Source organism: Nesoenas mayeri, assembly GCF_963082525.1.
Source record: "Nesoenas mayeri genome assembly, chromosome: 3".
Lineage (NCBI taxonomy): Eukaryota > Metazoa > Chordata > Aves > Columbiformes > Columbidae > Nesoenas > Nesoenas mayeri.
This window is the reverse complement of record NC_137544.1, coordinates 74,789,629-74,810,506: the sequence shown is the minus strand read 5'-3', so window position 1 is coordinate 74,810,506 and position 20,878 is coordinate 74,789,629. Positions and strand designations below refer to the sequence as shown.

The 20,878-nt window shown below is 37.6% G+C and overlaps 1 protein-coding gene across 1 annotated transcript in view; it reads right to left on the bottom strand.

Annotated features, from left to right (window-relative positions):
• The window catches only part of SMOC2 (SPARC related modular calcium binding 2), a gene marked incomplete at both ends in the record, with an annotated part of 140,668 nt that overhangs the window by 36,339 nt on the left and 83,451 nt on the right, over positions 1–20,878 (bottom strand). The window contains one exon of the mRNA XM_080342548.1: positions 5,865–6,051. Coding sequence (XP_080198674.1) covers positions 5,865–6,051 — 187 coding nt within the window. The remainder of the gene's footprint in view (positions 1–5,864; positions 6,052–20,878) is intronic.

Genomic DNA, 20,878 nt, shown 5'->3' with positions numbered 1-20,878 from the left:
CCATTTGAGATAAAGTTTCAATTCTCAGTTACAAACACTTAGTAATGTAATTTGTGTCCACGTACATGTGTTTGTACATACGTACCTGTTCAATGAATCTAGCTTCTTTCATATATTATGTAACTGCTCATCTTCACTTGAAGTTCTCCTATTCTAGGGTTCCCCAAAGTGACATTTACTGAGTAACATACTAAAATGACTAATTAAAATATACTAATTCAAATTTTTAGAACAAAATTTTCTTTTTAAATGCATCAAATTGTAGGTGTCTCCTGGGTCCAGGCCAAACTGCCCCTAAGAAGAGTACAAAAATATTCTGACCTCAATTACCTGGTGGAATTAAATCAAATTTTGGCTGCTGCAAGAATGTACAGTGTTGCTTCATGGACATGGGAGAGCTACAGACAATTTTTTCCCCTAAAGAACAGCAGGAATAGAAGCTGCTTTGATCACATGGGTTGGATTCAGATACCTGATGGATGACCACTTCCATGAGCCAAGAAAAGAGTGAAAGGGAAATCTTTGAGCAATACTCACTAATGCAGTATCTGGCAACCAGCCTGGTCCCTGATTAAACTGATACCTGACTTTGCATTCCTCTCATCCTCTTCTGTTACTGTCACTGCTCTGTGCCTACACTTTCTTTTTTGGCCTCTACTCTTCTACCTTCTTGGCTTTTATTTTGTTAAATACACATATAGTTCATCATATACAAATTACACCTATTAAAGCCCAATAGATGTTAAAATGCTATAATGAGAAAAGTCCATGTTTATTTCCTTAAAGCAACTGAAGAAAGCTTAAATGAATCATTAGAAATTTACCACACAGGCGCAGCCACACTGATAAGAAAAACACATTTGCCTCAGCTTTCATGGGGAAAGAGTGGGAAAGGGATAGCATGTCAGAATGGAGTACTGTCAGGTTAAAAATAATGTAGTCAAAAGTCATCCCAAGTTACTCTTTTGAATTTTAAAAGGCAAAGAATCCCCAGCAGTGAAATTATATCTAGAGTCATTAAGAGTTTATGAAGGGTGCTTTATACCTCTGAGCAGTCTGCTGTGAAGGACTGAGATTTATTGAGGTATACAAAGCAGTGGAGGATGGATAGTTTCAATTCTACAGTTTGGGCAGCCTCCTGAAGCAGCTGACTTATGTTCTTTTTTAAGTTTAGAGAATCTTGTGCACATGGATTGGGCATTCCTTTGCCCATGATCCTAGTTGCTAAAAAGTTGCATGTGAGAACACAGACTTATGGCCTTGCTGAGCAAAAAGGTTGAGAGTCATACTATGCTGTCCAGGAGGCAATGGGAGCCAGCTGGTAAGGACCATGTCAATAGAATTTCAAGGGAATGGTTTTGTACCCTTTAAATGCATTACCTCTTTTTAGTCATGTGGACGTTTCCTCTTGGCTTTCACAAAAGCCAGATTTATACCACAACTTTACATATTTCTTGTGAGTTTTACTGGCTTAAATATCATAGAGTGGTACTTCATTCACTTATCTCTATTTTAACTCTAGAATTATATGCTTTTTTCTAGAATACCTTCACTGAAAAATGATTTATCTTTGCTTCAGATGATGAGATATTAGAAGGTCAATGAGTATTAATAACTTCCCCTAATTTTGTGGGTCTAATTTAATGAGACTACTATTTATTGTGGTATTCGGAGCCTGATGATATGACAAAATTCATCCTCACAAATGCAATCAAAACAAACAACATGCAGAATGCTAAGCTCTTCTGGTTGTCTATCCTTTCACTGTTGTCCCCTAGTGATTTGAACCAGATTTTCAGAACAGAGATGCCCAAATGCAATGCATCCTTCTTGCTACTAGGTGTACTAAAGCTGTCAATTCCTGCAGTAGGGTTTTAACAGCTGGTCTTCTAATCTGTGTTTTGCAGTGAAAAGCTGTAAGATATCATACACCATTTTTCATGAGTCCCTGGTTCTTTAAACTAGGAGACTTACATGTTCACCCTTTCCATTCTGTAAGAAAGAATTACAGAAAAGACAACTGCAGAGTTTTCATTGTATTCTGATCCCTCTTTACTCTCCTCTGCTAGGGTGGAAAAAAAAATAATAATTTTATCAACATAGAAATAAAAATCAGGAAATAATTAATGGGATTCTAGCCCACCTAAATCTTTCCCAGAAATGAGGTCTAGACACTCCTCTTAAACTCCAGGCGGTAATCCCACCTGCTTGTTTACCAGGACTGTAAATTCCTAAATACCTCAGTCATTCTTTATTTGGTATGAAACTCCTAAATTTGAGTACTCTACTTATCCATCTGTGCTCAAAAATGTCCTGTCTGGGGATATTACAAAATACTACTTTCTCAGAGTTCCATTGAGGACTCTCCATAAGTCCAGCGAAACTGAACAAATTAGAAATGGTCAAGACCACAGCAGCTGATCTTTTCATTATTAGTCATTAGGTAGAGCACTCACTGAGCAAAAGGAAGGTTTGTTTCTAAAACATATATGTGAGAGTGAATCCAACTTGACAGTCTTCCAACTTTGGAGACATGCAGCACAGTGAAAGGACTCCCTGACATCTCTGCTCCCACAGCTGAGTTACTGTGTAGTTGCAGAACTCAAGAGACCAGTAGAACAAAGAAGAAAAAAAGAAGATGGAGACTGATTCTAGATCCCTAGATGAGTCCTCAAGGTGTTGGGAAGACCTAGAATTCCATTCAGTGTGACAGCAGAAGCCGAAATCCCGTGCACTGCATGGACACTATAAATATGAATAGAGGAATGAGCTGGTTGATTTTGAAGGATCGCTACTTCCATTTTCATGAATGATTCATCCCAATGCAGGAATCCTGCACAAGTGAACAAGGAGCACCTAAAAAAATGGGACATGAAAAGGAAGTATACAAGAGGTGGAAACAGGGTCTGGTGATACTGAAGGAATATGCAGACAATGTGTGCATGGATGGCTTTAGGAAGGCCAAAATCCCTGGAGCTAAATCTGGTAAGAAACATAAATGGTAGCTAGGAGATCTTCTTACACACATATCAGTAGAAAAAAAATAGGGAAAATGTGGGCCTGCTGTCAGGTGGGACAGGGAACAAAGGACATGGACAAGGCAGAAGTACTCAGTGCTTTCTTTTCCTTTGTCTTTATTTGTAAAATCAGTCTTTAGGAATCCCAAGTTCCCAAGACCACTAGTAAAGTCTGCACCAAGGAAGACTTATCTGTGGTGGAGCAGAATTAAGTCAGGGATCATTTGAACGAACTGGACAAATCCGTGCAACTTCATGGGATGCACCCACAAGTGCTGAAGGAGATGGCTGATGTCATTATGACATTCAATGATATTTGAAAGGTCATGGTGACCAGGGGAGGTTCCTTGGGACTGCAAGAAAGCAAATGTCACTTCTATCTTCAAGAAGGAGCTGAATAACAAGCTACTCAGCCTTACCTCAGTTCCTGGGAAGGTGATGAAGTAAATCCTCCTAGAAGCTGTTTCAAAACATATGAAGGGTGAGAAGGTGATTGGGAGTAGTTGTCATGGATTTATGAAGAGGAAACCACACCTGGTCAAGCCTGCAGCATTCTATGATGAGGTGATTTGCTCAGTGAAGGAGTGGAGAGCAGCAGATATATTTACCCTAATTTTAGTAAGGCTTTTGACACTGGGTCTGATTACCTTCTCATACACAAAATGATGAAGTATGGGTTAGATAAATGAACAGTGAGGTGTGTGGAAGACCAGTCAAACTGCCAGTCTCAAAGAGTTGTGACCAGCAGCAAAAATTCCAGTTGAAAGCCAGCCACCAGTGGAGTGATCCAGCTGATATTGTTTAGCCTCTTCATTAATGACCAGGATGCCGGGACAGAGAACAACTTCAGTAAGTTTACAGATGATACAAAATTGTGAGGATTGGCTGATAGTTCACATGGTTGTGTTGCCATTCAGAGGGACCTCAATAGGTTGGAAAAATGGGCTAGTAGGAATCTAATGAAGTTCAAAAAATGTAAATACAGAATTCCCACAACTAGGGGAGATTAAGCCCCTGCATCAGCACAGGTTGAGGCCAAACCAGCTGGAAAGCAACTTTGTGGCAAGGACCTGCGATTTCTGATGGATACTAAACTTAGTATGAGGCAGCTATGTGCCTTTGTAGCACAGGACATCAACAGCCTCCCAGGCTGCATTAGGAATAGTATTGCCAGTAGGTCAAGGGAGGTGAGAAGGCTCAGGAAGGATCTTAACAATGTCTATGAATATCTAAAGGGGGAAAAAGAGAGAAAGAAGAATCAGACACTTCTGAGCAATGTCCAGTGACAGAAAAAGAAACAATGGGAACAAAATTAAATACAGGAAATTTCATTTACATAAAGATAATAAAAATTTTCATTTACATAAAAATTTTCATTTACATAAAAGATAAAAGAAAAAGCTTTTTTTTTAAAAAAAAAAACAAAAAACAAAAAACAAAAAAAACCCATGGCTCCCTGGAGATATTGTGTACTCTCCATCCTTGGAGAAACTTGAAGCCCAATTGGACATGGTCCTGAGCAATCTACTCCAGATGACCTTGCTTTGAGTAGAGGGGTTGGACTAGGGAATTTCCAGAGGTCACTGCCAATCTCAACTGTTCTGTGGTTCTATAATAAAATGATACTCATAAAGAAGAACTACTAAAAAATCAGCAGAAGTCCTGTTGCTTGATGAGCACAAGAAGATAATTTCAACTCAAATTAGAGAATAGGAACTAAGGCTCCATAAAATTATTTAAACTTTAATTACAATAAGTGTTAGCACTAAAAACAAGAAACAGTGAACAAACCTAGGAGTGGAGAATAGAGGAAGAGCAGAAAAGGGAACCTCTGGAATCTCTAGAGGACATCTCCAGGTCCTCACACAACACGTGTACTGATCCTTCAGTTTCAGGACTAAATTTGGCCTATTTTGTTTTGATAGTTTATGGGTCTCAACTTGCCAGAAACAGCAGATCAATAGCAACTTTAAGTCCTGCTCATTTGAGCTGGTACTGTAATTGGCATGGTCTAGACTGTGGTATAAACATCTGTTAGTAAATCAGCATTTGAATATGTGAAAAACATTCCCCCAAAATATAATATTATACAGTGAATTAGAATGTTGTGTATTTTTTTTTCACAAACTTTATGCAAATGATAAAAAATAAGTTGAGCTTAAGCTTGAAGATATTTTTTATTTCATCAAGATACCCATACTTCCCATCCGCTGTATATGAGCTTCTATAGCATTATTTCAAGGGCCAAACCTCAGTAAATAGCCTAAATAATATCTTTCAAAATCTGATACTTGCCTTACCTACATCTGTTCTATGTGGCTAACAATACTTTACCATGTATCCAGCTCAGCTGAGATGACTGAACTCCAAGCTTCAATTAATAACACACTAAAACAATATTTCCTCTCTATGGGTTCCCAAGCAGTTGTTCCATCAAAGTGAGCCATATGAAATAATTGAGGAGGTCACTGGAAAAATAACTGAACATTTCTGTTATGTGGTTTCTGTTATAGACCATCTTACTTGTTTCTTCTATATTCAGGCCAAGGAGTGTGAGATTTCCTCTGGGCTTACTAATTATCTGTTCCACATCTTGGCTTCCCAGGACAAAACAGAAAATAAAAAAGAGGACTGGGGCAGATAACTACCTGTGACATTTCAGTGAAACAGTCTTTGACCAGATGACCTTAACTTTTGGTGGCTCTCAGAAATATTTTATTTCATCTTCATAGTGGAAGAAACCTATAGGGTATAGTTCCAGCAGCAAAAGAAATCTACGTGCTGGTACATGAACACTGAGGCATCTTCTCACTACACCTTTCGAGTGCTGAACTTGTGTTCCCTTACCTTGTTGATGTACCAGGGATGGGACGTCCTGTGTCCACCAGAACACACCAGCAATAGCCTGTGGAAGGATGACACTGCACTGGTTTGTAGAGGCCACCCTGGGCACATTCTGGAATGAACACATTGTCTTTCTGGGGCTGTTTAGCTTCCTCCAGGGCTGACTGAAGTTCTTGATCACATGATGATGCTTTTGGAAGGAAAAGAATAATTACTGAAAAAGATATATGGAAAGGGCCTACTAGATTTATTAAACAGTTTTTATATCTTTGATTGCATATAAGGATTTTATCTGAAGAGGCTTGCTACAGCTCATATACCAGCTACACTGTTTTTTGCTGTATGCTGTTAGGAATTTTAGTTTCGTTTTCATGCAGCTGCTTCTTAATACAGTCCTATTAATAACTTAGCACCCCCTTTCCTATACAAGATATAATCTACAGGTAACCAAATACTTTCTGTCACCTCAAAAAAAAAAATCCTCACCCACTCTATAGTCCCTAAACTACTGATTCTTTTCAGAAGGAACAGTAAAAATCCAACTTCTTAGGACTCCTTATATGAACTATTAATCTAGATGTTAATTTAAATGTGTACATTCTCCTCTTTCTTTCCAGCTTTAAAAAAACCTCTTAATGCAGTGAAAATTCTTCCACCTTCTTTTCTGGTGATTCTGTTATTGGCAATGTATCATTTGCTCTGGAGACCAAAGACCCACAAGAAAAAGTAATACATTTTTATTTCTGCATTAGCTATATGTCCCAGATTTCTTCTGGGTGTGAGAAAAGCATGTCTACACGTTCCTAGCCTTTATGTGAAAATATGGACCAGGGGCCAAAGAACAGAAATCCCAGGGCCTAAGAATGCCACACGTTCATGCCAATTAGTAAAAAAAAAGTCTCTACTGAGGATTTTACATTACTACTAGGCTGGTATATGTGGCACTGCAGAGAAAATAAATGAGGCAGGCTGTTTACTGAAGATGTTATTTACTCAGAAACTTCGAAGTCAGTCTTCCATCATGTGAAATTTAGAACAGCTTCTGTATAACTCTCAAACTAAACCAGTAAACAAAAAATAAGTATTTGAAAAATAAGAATGTTGGTAACAATAAGCACTCTACAAAAACACAAATTACTGACAGGAAAATGTCAAGTTACCAGAATTTCATTTAAAGTCATTCTAATGTTACCAAAAAATCTGTGAATAATATTTACTCTTCTTTCAAATCACTTAAATACTAGTGACACACTTCTTCTCTGGACTAGCAGGATTTACTTTTTGATTTTTCACAGTTCAACCCACAGAAGAACAAGTTGTATCCTGACTGGATTTTCTGGTGCATTTGTAATGAGTTTCAGCTTCAGTCTAATCTCATTTACTCTTATTCACAGGGTGCAGAAAATGCTTTGCAAATTGTAGGCAAAAACTGACAGAAAGTCACTAGTTATGTCTAGAAGTCTACTGCTCCTTGTCAACTTCTTCCAAATGCAGGTGAGCAAAATCAGTAACACTTCTGTTGCAGGGAAAAAGGTGGCAGGAATTTAACCATCTTCATGTGTTAAACAGCTAACCATCTCCAAAACAGCATATTTTGTTCTAACCCTTGTAAAAAGGTTTAAAAAATAAGTATATAACTTGCTACCTCAATTAAAAGGCACAGATCTAGTGTTTTTTCAGTTTTCTTCAGTTGATTTTTTTGTTTTGTTTTGTTTTGTTTTGGTCTACCCACTGACATAATCAGAGATTGAATAGCTTGCAAAGCATCAGCATTTAGATAATAAATTGTACTTAGAGAATCAGTGTAGTGAGGACAGAAAGACTCCTTTAAAAAAAGGGAAATAGCTAATTATTTGCATGTTAAAACCTTCACAGAAACAGGTATGGTTTCACAAATTAGAAACCCATCACCAAGCTCCTCTTAGAGTAGATAAAATAAATCTTTCCCTCAGTGAATCTGGATTATGATGATTATCAAGTTACAAGGTATGACAACCCTGGAAAACACATCACTTAGCTTAGTTGTTCACTGTTTATGTTTTGTATGTAACCAAACAAATGGGGTGAAGCAGCTGCAGGGAGAGGGAGGAAATCATTACTCCTCTTTAAACTCCAGTGAAATATTTTCTCATTCATACTGATAAACCTTGGGATCATTCCATTAGCTACTGTGACCTTCTCTCATTTTACATCCTTGTAGCTAGCAACATAATCTGGCAGATGTGCAGGTATTATTATCCCTCGAAAACCCAGAGGGGAGATACATTTTCATGTTCTCGTATTGTTTAGAAAATACATTGTTGTATAGAGACTATGTAGTCAGGTCATCCATATAGACAAAATGTAATATCGTGGAGAGGGTGTGATGGAGAATTCCCAGTGCAGAAGCAGATACGGACTGTTTCAGCTGGGAGCATAAACTACACCACTTAATATCTGGGCAGCTCTCATTTCCACTGATTGAGACAGCCAGTGAAGGACTGCACTGCTGGCTCAAAACCACTGAAGTCACGGGCCAGTGCAGTCACCTGCATTGTGGTTATTTTGGAGCAGGCATTGCAGACGAAGTTAAAGGATCTTTACTCTCCTCAGTGACTTGCTAAGGCAAGGTCTTCTGCAAGCTGCTGCTCAACCTAGAAATTTGTCTCTTGTGCATAGGTCAGGCTTTTTCTGGTCATTTTTCTGCCTTATGTCTGGTTTTAAGTCTCAGGGGCGCAGAGAAGCAGTATTATGGGAAAGATGTCAAACAAGGACCACAATTGCTTATCACATTAAGAGGGACAGTCTAGTGGAACAGTGTATTCTGCAGAAACCAGTTGTCAAATCTGCAGAAAACTACAAAAGCATCTGTATGCTACCTAGACTAGTGGAACTTATCATTGCAAGTGAGAATGGAAATAGGACAGACAGTGACAGTAGTCAAAGGAAGGTTTAATTAAAGATAGAAAGGAATGTTCTTCATGGCAAAAGTATAAAAAATAGACAAAAATGTAAAAAAAAAAAACCAACACAAACAAACCCAAAAAACCCCAAACCCCACAATTCATACCAAACACTAAGGTAAAAGTCCAGTAACTGTGAGGACTTAATAATGAAAAATATCTGCCTTTGAAGAGCAATCATCAGCACAGGCATTCAACACAAAAAAAATATATATATAAAAGAAATTATGGTGTTTTCAAGATGGACTTTACTCTCCTTAGAACTTTTAACATCTTACTCCTCCCCGACAGATTTTAACAAGAGGAGTTTATTATTAGTCGTAATCTATTTTTCAGATAGAATGTAGAAACTGGAAAAAAATGGAAAAAAAAATCCATGTGCTAGACATTATGTCTGTCAGTTCTCTATAAGCCAAACCACTGAGCCTTATCACATATCTGTTGAACCCACTTCATTCATTTTAGTCATAAAAAGTGCAGAATAATGTATTATTCTTCCTTACCAAATAGTAGTGAGCTATCAGGCAATATGCTTAGTGACTGCTCAAAAGAGTTATTTCTGCAGAGTCCAATGCTTTTGTACACTTTGACATGACCATTTGTGGCACCATTACTACTTCCATCTTTGCTTTCTCAAATAGAACACTGTACCTACGTAAATTAAAGGAAACCTGTTCTAAAGTGCTTACCTATAATCCTGTCTGCTTTTCCCGGACCCAGAATATTAGTCCTCTGTAATTTCCTCTCTGAGGAAACCATTCATTCCATTTCAAAACATTTTTCAATTATTTACAACAAGAGTACTGGAAAGGGGCAATTGTAGCCTGTGATGTCTAAGAGTTCTTATCACAGAACTGCCATATTGCTGCAAATAATTGTCAGAAGAGTCATGATTAACAAATGTTCATTTACCAAGAGAATCAGTGATAAGTCTCATTAACTTAGAAAATGCCTGGCAGTTTGTCCAAACAATGTGACAAAAATTATGATCTGGAACCATAACAGATGGATGCCAGAAGTTAAAAAGTTAACAGTATGGAAAAAGATCTATGCCACAATAAAAGCAGGATAAATACCTTTATCATTAAAATACATTAGACTTTCTATAGAATGTGTTACTATAATAATATTACTTCTGGGAAGAGAAAAGCACACTCCAGCTTCATCTTTTCAGGGAATATGCTCACTCTGTTGTTCTTTCTCTTAGTTCCTTCAGTTTTGTCTTGCTGTGAAACAAACAAACAAATAAAATTCTTTTCCAGGCATCTTAGTTCAATAAAGTAGCTGGAAATGGCTGAAAAATCATTTCCACATAGTCTACCATGTTAGGAGCCATACTATAGCTCAGTTGAGATCCTTCATTTCAGGAAATAAAAACTTTGTGTAGTTTCTACCCAAAACTGTGTTCTATTCCAGGTTTATAAGCATTAGGGGTTCAACTCTCATGGATGAGTACTCATCCATGAGAGCAACACACAAATTCCGATCATGTAAGGAAATAGGTATATTTTGCCCAGTTTTACAAGAGCCTTGTAGCACCCAATAAGCATCTACTTATTCTGCAAAAGGAATTTTTGAAAGAGAATGAATTTTAAAACATGATTAAAATATTATGTATGTTACTCTTCCTATGTTATATCTTTATCCCATTTCTTCCCTTATTAATTTAAATCATAGTTCCTAAGTATACTTTTCTTGTTCTGTTTCAAAATGGCTTCATAGTCCATTACAAATAACCAGCTGAAATGCTGCATCTTTTGTCAATGCAAAAGATACTCCAGCTAATGACAAACTCTGTTGATAAATTTCATGTTTCATATAAAATCTTGAGTCAGTTGTTACTAAAGATAAATTCTGTTACTAAAGATAAATTCTCCCTAAAAAAAAAGTCTCCCTAAAAAAAAAAAAAATCTGCATTTCAATGAATCAAGTTAATTTACATGAACAGAAAAATAACTAAAAAATAGTAGGGCATAACACTTATTATACAGTTATAAATTTATAATTTATTTATTATAAATAAATATTTATTTATTAAAGACTTCCTTTATTCATCTCTGATGGGTTACTTAAACTGTTAATTAATGTTACTAAGGGATGTCCTGGAGAAGAAAAGAGGTGGCTTTTCTGGGAAAGTCATCCTGAACAAACCACATGACTGTGTGTCATGTGCATCATGCGTCATACTGTAGTGTATCTAAAACACCGAGCACCCTATTATATAAATTATGATAATATTCTTGTTAGTCTTGTAATAGATATTTTAACACTTCATATCAGAAACTCTGGCAGTTGTTCTGCGTCTTATCGCAACTTCTCCCAACATGTGGAATTTTCATGATTACAATTTTTTTTTTTTTTGCTTAAATATGAATCACCATATTTATGTCCTAATTTCAATACATTCTGCAGAAACGAGTTGTCAAATCTGCAGGAAATTATGAAAGTATCTATATGCTACCTTAACATTTCCTACCACAATACAAACATTTCCTTTCAATTTCCTCAACCCCATATAATTCATTCCAATAAATTCTGGTTTCAGTTGGTTCCTTCTCCCTCCTTTTCTCATTACCATAATGGGCCATGAAAGGACAATTAAGACAGTCTGGTTTCCACAGTAAAGGGATCTTTTATTAGGGCTTGAAGCTCAATATTGTCAATAGAAAGCAGGTAACAAGAAATCTATGAACAGAAATACTCTGAAAAGTGATACACATGCTCTGAAGGAGTGCAGTGTAACATTAGAAACAGGGAATACTGGAGTTCTCTGATGTTTCTGAGAGGATATACAGACAGAATATATTCATGTCCAAGTTTCAGTACAGGGAGACTTAAATTGTATGATAATTTCTGTTCATTAAAATGTTATGCAAATCCTCTTGCCTAATTTAGGCACCCCTTCAAAACACTTCAAATACTGATTTACAGAAGTTCTGTGCTAGTTTATTTCAAAACCATAATTAGGGTGGATAAAAAGTCATCTTATTGACATCCATGAAACGCTCCAACAAATTCATGTCTCCTGGGGTTAAGAATTTGATCCATTTGCTTAGGATGAACCTTTCTTGAACCAGTGAAGTTAATAGGCCCCAAGGAAACTGATTTCAATGTGTTTTTATATTTTCAACTAGTTTTCAGAGTCTTCAAATTTCATTGAATGGATTTCCACTTACACTGCAGCAAATTGTATTTCCACATATGACTGAAATGTACACTTCAGAAAGGCAGTGGGAAGAGGGGTGATTTCTATTCAAGCTATGCTCTTCCTGCAGAAGACTTCATATTGACTGGATAGCAAAGTGATCCATTACAGCAGTGGCCCTGTTACTCCTAACTCCAGCAAACATGCACCTTCAAGATAAACTAGCAGGTTCTTTACCCGTCACTAAGCAATTTCATCACCCGGAATCCATCACATCTGTTCCTGCTATAAACTCAGCATCCAAGGAAGCATGTTAACTAATATAAATGACAAGAAAGAAAAAAAAGAAATCCAAAAACTGTTTCATTCTGTGAAGTAGAGATATAACTCTACAGCTTCATATTCTGTCAGGGCTTCCAGCCTGCATTTAGACCTTCTCTAACATGACAGATTACTTCTCTGAAGAGGTAGATGAGGTGTTATAATGTGGTTTAAGATGCCAACATCAGACTCCTTACTTACACAAAGTTATTTTCTCATTCTTTACGGCCAGAGTATGGGCATCTCACATTAATCTTTCTTAAGAAGGCCTGTTGTTACATGAACTTGCCTGCCTGCCCTTACCTGGCCATTTCAGATAAACTCATCTCTAACAGAAACAAACTGAGTCTCAGTGCTACAAACAAATGCAGGAACACCTTTGCTCCTGCTATTAGCTTCTTATAAAAACTATTCATAAACCTAAATCAAACAAAGAGTATCTCTCTGGCCCAGTTTGCTCCCAGTAGGAATCCATGGAAAAATAACCACTAAATTCAAGGGACAATATATCAGTCCTCAGCTGAATATATTCACATGCAAGTGTGTTTCCAATTAAGCCTAATATTTGCTCATGAACCAAGTGCTGATTCTAAGGAATAGGTAACATTAATAAGCACTCAACCTTAGTCCCAACATCTAGATGACAACCAAAACCTAAGACTAAATTATAGTATTAATATTCATCTGGCACCACATGTTTTGATTTACATTAGGTTCAGATACGATACGCATCAGCATGAGAGTTCTCAAGGCCCAAAGAAAGCTGGCAACATTCCTACTGATGCTTATTCTTGTTTCCAAAAACTTGTGGGAACCAAATATTTCAGGGCCCTTGTGTGCATCTGCAGAGTACGCTCTATGTACAGCTGATGACTACATTGCACTTTTGGAGGTTGGGTAGATGATTGTGGCTAAACACAAGGCTCAACACAGCCCTAAAGATTAATTTATGTACTTTACTCCACTGAACAAAGCAGGATAAATCACAGACAGATGTTCTAATTTATCTATGTGGTTTCATATGCAAAGACATTGCAACACACAAGAAGGGTCATCTGGAAATCCACTGAGCCCATTGAAACAAAGATCAAGAACACAGAGACCACTAGCTCCCATTTGGCTTTACCTGAAAAGAACATGGTCACAGCCAATCCAATCTACCTGGATACACCAGGATTTTCTCAACTTTTAGCCTAGGTTTGAGTAGACAAAAGTGACACTTCATCAAATCAACATTTCTGCATTTTAAAAATTACAAAACCAATTAGCAAAAGTTTGAGGACCCATAAGACAAAGATCTCAGATGAAAATAGAATTACTTGTTCTTTAACCAAAATCCAGACTCACTTGTCTAGTGGATTTTTTTAAAAGTGTTTCTGGTTTAGGGAAGGTTTTGCACATAGCTCTGCAACTGTTTATTTTTCTTAGAATCTGAAATACAAGGAGTGCTGTGAGAAAGACTGTAACCACAACACTGTAAAAGAACTGTTTTACCACAAAAGCCTGCTATTTTAGCATTTTGTTTGTTTGTTTGCTTCTTTGTTTAATTTTTTAGCCCAGCTTCTTGGTTAAAGACAAATAATATTATGTAAGTATTCAAATTTCTCCACTCACAGAATTATAACTGATTTGAATTACTCTTCACGTATAGTCCTTTTTCTCCTTCACTGAGTTCTCAAACTGGCATTGTACAGATTATAAATGATCAAACTACATACCTGGTTTTAAACAAAATATAATTCTAAATTTTGCCATTCTTATTTAGACTGAATAAACCAGTAGTGTGAGATCTGTCCACTGACTTGATGAAAACTCACAGAGGAGCTAGTTTTCGCTCTAAATGTTTGAGTATTAGCATTTATTCCTCCTGTAGATAGCTAACATGAAGTTAGTATAAACTAGATTATAAATCTGTGTTATTTCAAAGATACATTTTGCATTAGGGCCAAACTGTATATCCTGAACATCTCAAGTCAAAAATTTACTAAACTATCTATGAAATGCGAGAAAGCAGTAAACCAAGAGCAGAACATTTTTCTTAAATCTTTAATAATCGTGTATGTAAATGATAGCAAGCCTTTGAAAAAGTGGATTGCATTAGCCAGACTCAAAAATCCTTTCAATCCTTTCAAGCCTCTTTAAGCTGGTTAATCACAAGTCATCAGGCCTTACAAAGAGAGTGAAAAATCTTCTGGCCTTCTGAGAAGATGAGGTCCCTCATCTCCTTTTGCTCAATGAGTTGAGGACATTCACTCAATTATAATACAAGGCTGAACGAGGATGAATTATCATCTCCAGGTGCTTTACTTGACTTCGTTAACTTGACTTCCCTAAAATGAGAGAGGATACTGTGCAAAAGACTGCTCCATCCTCCATGGATACAACTGAAAGCAGTTATTTGCCAAATGGGATAAAAACTGGTTTTCCTACATAAGAGGAAACATCAGTTTTTATTATTGCTAAGTATGGCTCCTTCAGCCTGCCAAAGCAGTGCAGTACCATACCATTCAAACTGGAAAACCAACCAAACAAAAAAAGCCACCACCCAAAATTACAGCAAATGAAAATCATTGACTTTTCCCAAACACAGTGGCCAGCTGGACAGTTTGTTACAGCAATCTAAAGGCTCATTCATTAAACAAAACTGCGCAAAGCTACCATTCTTGATTTATGAGTATATATTACACCAGCAAATATTAGTCTTCTGACAGTGGAAAAATCTCTAATTTTTAAAGAAATATTTGAAGCAAAAATAAAGCTGGTTCAGTTTTTCCACAGAGCTGTGAAAATGAAAGTCTTTGCCAGGTGAGCTGAGGGTAAGTATTTGTTTGAATAGCTCTACTAAAAATTACAAAACAAAATGGACAAACTGAGGTGCCTAAATGCACACTTTGGCACTTAATTTTAAGACAGTCAGCTTACAGGAATGTTTATCAACCAAGCTCTTCCCCTCAGTGAAACAGGAGTTGTTTCTGCTCACCATTTGGGAAACTGAGATACTTATATCAGCACCTGCATATGACTTTGGATACCTGACCTTTGGAATCCAAGTAATTTTAATTTCAGAGGTGTATGGTGGCATTGCTGGCTGCAGTTTTTGCCATGTTCTCGCCATTGGTCCACACTGCTAATGCTGTTGGCACTGTGCAGTGTTTTCCAGCTTCATTGCTTAAGTCCTGCCTGAGGTGACTGCACTCCATCTACACATTATTTTCTCTAAGTATCAGCTCATTCCTAACCACCTTACAGGCAGCACCCCTGGATATATACTTACTCAAGATGTAAACAAGATTAACTTAAGAATCAGCTAATCTTTTTCACTCACATATTTGTTTCAATTCTTTTTGTAATTCATGTAATTGTTGCATAATTCATGCATTTGTTTCATTACACAAGCTATTGGGGCTCTAGTGCTTGTCACCTGGGCTGCACAGTCAGTCCACAAAACAGCAGTCTCAACTCCCTTCATTGGCATGCGAGACAGAAATTACTTCCCTGTACCCTGCCAGGGCACCTGGTTGCTCAGGTGAGCCCTGGTAAACCAAAAGCAAAGTATTTCCATGCTATGCATTTGTTTCTCCACAGAAGAAGGAGCATAACTCTAGTCTGAGCTAGATTTCCCCAGGTTCCTCACTCACAGGGCTGGCCCTATGCAGTACCCCCTGCAACCTGCTCATGTGCTCTGCAGCTGTTCATGCGTGTCTCAGTTCAGTGGCACTGGTGGAAAGTTCAGTGGTAAAGTGTAGTGGGACTTTTGATCATTATATCTTCTCATATTTCACTGTAATAATCTCAGAACACAGGGACATGAACACTGGCTACTGTCACAAAAGCCAGCAGGAGCCAGGAGGACTTCTGACTAGTATACAGGAATGTGATCCAAGGCACATGGTTAAAAAATATGCAGACATTAAAAAATAAGAGAAAAGTTATTTTGAATTTAGGTAGTTCCCCTTTATATGTCTCAGAGTATCTTACAAAATAGTCTATATAATATGCATCTCTCTCCAGGTCATAGCAGACTGGATGGGCATTACAGAATGGTAAAGACTTGGTCCTCTGGCACTGAGCAGGAACAGAGAGATTAAACAGGCTGTTGAAACAGAAATTCTTTCTTCCTCAGTGTTTCAGGGAGTGTTACTTTGACAGCTATAATGTGAAAGTTTATGCTACCATCGTTCCCACAGTCTCTTCTGTGCCTAAGCAGAATGATTCCATCCCCAGGGCTCTCAGATATGTACCCTCCAAACTTGCTCAAATTCAAAACTCCCAACAGTTAAAAATCATACTAATGCTGAGAATATAATTGCACCCTTAAAAGCTAATCAATGGCAGATGAATTAAAAACTACCCACTTTTACACTGACTTGCTCTTCTTCATCTTGTCAAAGAGAAGGCAGGAAACAAGTAGAAAATGAGCATGCATATAACTGCTCATGTCTCTGATCACAAGAACTGTGTTGTGCAATGAAAAGTCTTTTAACAGAACAAGAAGCAAATTCTATAAAGTGCCATCATCATCTGTTGAGTCACACTGTTCCCCGAATGCATTGATTCTTGTCCTTTTTACGAGATTCAACAAATCACAGAATCACAGAATCGACTGGGTTGGAAAAGACCTCAGAGATCATCGAGTCCAACCCTTGGTCTAACTCCAGTCCATTTACTAGATCATGGCACTAAGTGCCATGTCCAATCTCAGTTTAAAAACCTCCAAGGATGGCAAGTCCACCACCTCCCTGGGCAGGTCATTCCAATGCCTGACCACTCCCTCTGTAAAGAATTTCTTTCTAATATCTAGCCTAAATTTCCCCTGGCAGAGTTTAAGCCCATGCTCCCTTGTCCTATTGCTAACTGCCTGGGAGAAGAGACCAATCCCCACCTGGCTATAACTTCCCTTCAGGTAGTTATAGAGAGTGATGTGGTCACCTCTAAGCCTCCTCTTCTCTAGACTAAACAACCCCAGCTCCCCCAGCTCATGTGAACATGAACACTGGTGAAAACTGCACTGCCTTAACCCTGCACAAACCCAAAGACTCAGATTAAATGCTGTATAGGTCTTTCACACTTGGCACATTATACCTAAAACATACTATTTATATAGCATGTAAGAAGACAGTATTCATAACAGGAGAGGTACAAGATTCAGATAGATGACTGATTTTAACGAAGTTTCATGTACAATGAAGAGGATGAGTCAAAGAAAGGTAAAAGCGAATAAGAATATTCTAATACTATTTCTTTCAGCTCCAACTTTTTAATAAAGTTTTATGTAGCTCTTATTTTTTTTTTCCTCATATGGCCATGGCCAGCTGAGCTTGTGCTTTGGTTTCAAGAGTAAAGCCAAATCTTTGACTTGGCTCTACCTTTAAACTTTGGATAAAAACAAAGGCAAAGTGAATTGAAAATAAAAATGCTAATTCCACCCCACTTTCATTTCTATTTTCAAATAGAAATATTCCTCTGAACTGTAGATAATGCTGAATATGGTGTGATAGTGAAACATCCCTATGCCTCTGAAGGATGGAAGACTCCCTATCATAATGAAAATCCCAGGCCACAATTTCTGCTCCTGTAAACTGGAACCATTCCACTGTACACAGCAAGGACCACCAACAGGAAATTCAGTCCCTAGCATGCCCAGAACAATTTTAAGGCTTCTTGGATAATGCATATTAGCAAAGATTTTTTGAACCAGTAAAATTAGAACTGTAAACTGCAACTAAAGATCCTTAATCCTTTACAGCCCAGCATCATTTGGTTCCTATAAGTGCTCAGAAGATTAATAGTTTTAAGTTTTTAATCTACCACACAAATGGCCCATATCAATGGAAAAAAAACCTTGCAAACCTAACAATCCATTGTGTGTGAGAGTAAAGAACAGGATTCACAAAGTGTTATTTTTTTTAAGTGTTTGCTTAACATGTTTCCCACAAATATTTTCAACCTTTTCAGACTTGCTCCCATCCTGCCTTCCCACACACACATACATCTACCTCAGATCTCATTTATTTTGAAGGTCTGCAACAAACACAGAAAAACCAAAAGACTGGTTTTGGCACAACTGTTCAAATAAAACAGATTCTAAATACTTAACTTCTTCAGATAATCAGTATCACAGGAAACAACAATGTTGACGTTCAGTTACCTAATAAGGAAACATTTTTATTATAACTCATCCCAAGACAGTTCTGTTGTTCTTTCTACATATTATACATTGTATGCTTTGTTTTCCTTTTAATTTGGGAAGATTAAATGTTTCTTGATGGCTTGAAAGTAACGCAAAAGGAAGCTGAGTGCATGATGCTCCCAGGAGTCTGTGAAGCTTTTGCAACCAGAGCTGTTACTGGTTAAATTTGTCTGTTGTTATAAAGCATGCTGGGCCAAACCAATCAACCACTGGCATAATTAATGAAGTCCACAAGGGCCTTTAGTGGGACTTGTTTTCATCAATCAGGAGGAACAAACAAAGGCTAAAGAGTGGAAAAGCCTGTGTTTTTACAAACCTGCTTGCCTTGCGTTCCACTTGTGAATAAGTACAAAACAGTTCACATAGCAAGTACCATCGATTGCTAGAAATTTTGCCTCATACATCAGGGGTCATTTACATAAGGATAACATGGAAGTAAAGACACAGGCTCCCTCTTGTACCAAAGTTATGCACATCCTCTTTTTGCTTTTGTTCTACATATGTATTTGTTGCAACCACGCCATGGTAGGTACAGTTTTCAGAAAGGAGAGGAGGAGTCTTTGAAGTTACAATTAGTCACAAGGAAAAAGGGTGAAAATCCAATGCCATGATTTACATGACTGAAAACAATAAACAAAACAAAAAAGGTGGGAAGTCTACATGCAAAATTGAGAGAAAGGGTTTGGGTTGTGTCTCTCCACTTAGAGAAAAGCAACTATTTCTACTGGTCAGTACACCACTTGTATTTTTTACTTCCACCTCCTATACAAGCCTGTAAAGCTCCTTCAAGAGTCCTATACTAGACACTGTCTCAACCATCTCTGTGCTGAAACTTTTGTTTCTGCTTGCATTGATCTGTCCAGACTGCAGCAGCCCTCCCAGAAGCAGAGCCAGGGTTAGAGCCCTGGAGTTCCTGGCTTGCTGCCCCGAATATAAGCAATGAAACCATGCTGTCTGCACTAGCTAATGCTTTCGTCAGATGCTTTCGCATACAATACTTTGTAGGCTGCTTAAGTCTCCACAGTGACATCCTGAGGAAGTAAAATTGGCACAGAATATATGCCAAAAATCTGAGCACTGGCAATTCAGAATAACAGTGTTGATGTTACAACACTTGCATTGAGTTTTATTTGAAAAATACAAGTGAGCTTCTACAAAAATACTCACAGCCTTGACTATGGAAATGTTCTTACTTAGAAAAACACTGGATTAATGCTGAAAAATATACTCCACTAGCTTTAGGATCAAACACTTCAAGTTTATGCCTTTGGCTTCAGAAGTCAAAAACAGAAGGTAGAAGAATAGAGAGCTGAGAAATCAGTGTTACAAGAAAAGCCTAAGACAGCAGCATTTGAAATTGAAGAATGATACCTAGGCAAAAACCAAGAAATATGTGATGAAGATCACCATTGACAGAAGAGAAAGCAGACTAAAAAGAAAGGACTGGAAAAAAGAATAGGGAATTCCATATATGCAACCAACAGTGAGGATGACAAGTTATACTAGAGATAACAAAAGCTATGACAAAATTCCATAAGGCTCCATTAAAAGCAAGTATGAAAAAGGGTGAATTAAGCTTACAGATAGTATTCTGACCCACAGACTTTCTTACTGAATTGTACGGGGAACAAGAAGATCCAAAGCGAGGCATTTTTCCTCTAACCTTGCTGTGGACAGGTCATGCTCCATATGAGAGTCACACTGGCTCATTTTGACAAGTGTATTGAAAAGATGACTGCACTGTGACATCCTTGAGGCTAGCACTATGGTTAGTTGTGTGACATTATAGTCTCAGACATGTGTGAAGGTATTCATGAGTATTCAGTGCTTCTGAATATGATTTCGATGTGCAAAACACATCACCTCATCTGGAGGGAATGAAGTTGTACAGAAAGGTAATATAGAGAAAATATTTTTTTCACTCTTTCAGCTGGCAATACAAGTGGAGTAGCTGAGCCCTTGTGCTCTCAGTACATCCTTTAAAGCAAAGAGGAGTTCTGGCTGTGCAACAGCAGTAGGATTGGGATGGACTGTCCTGTTATCACTGATCCAGCAGACTAATATACCATGCATTAGCTTAAATAAATCTCTGTGCACTGTGTTGCCAAGAAGGGCAATGACACCATCATCAGTCCTGTACCACTAATGTCCCTATTTAGAGGAAAACTAAAACAAAAAAAACTCCTTGAGGCCTGATTCTCTTCTCTCCTCATAAGGCTTCCAGTGGCATTACCCTTCTAACTGCAGTGAAGTCACTCCTATTTACATTTTTCTGAGTAAAATGAGGCTTCATGACTGCTGAAACTAAACCATCTCCTCCTACAGTCATTTGCTATTATTATATTGGACTGTTTAGTCAAGTAGATGAACTACAGGATATTTGATTACATTAGAAGTCACTGTTTCATACTTAGGATGT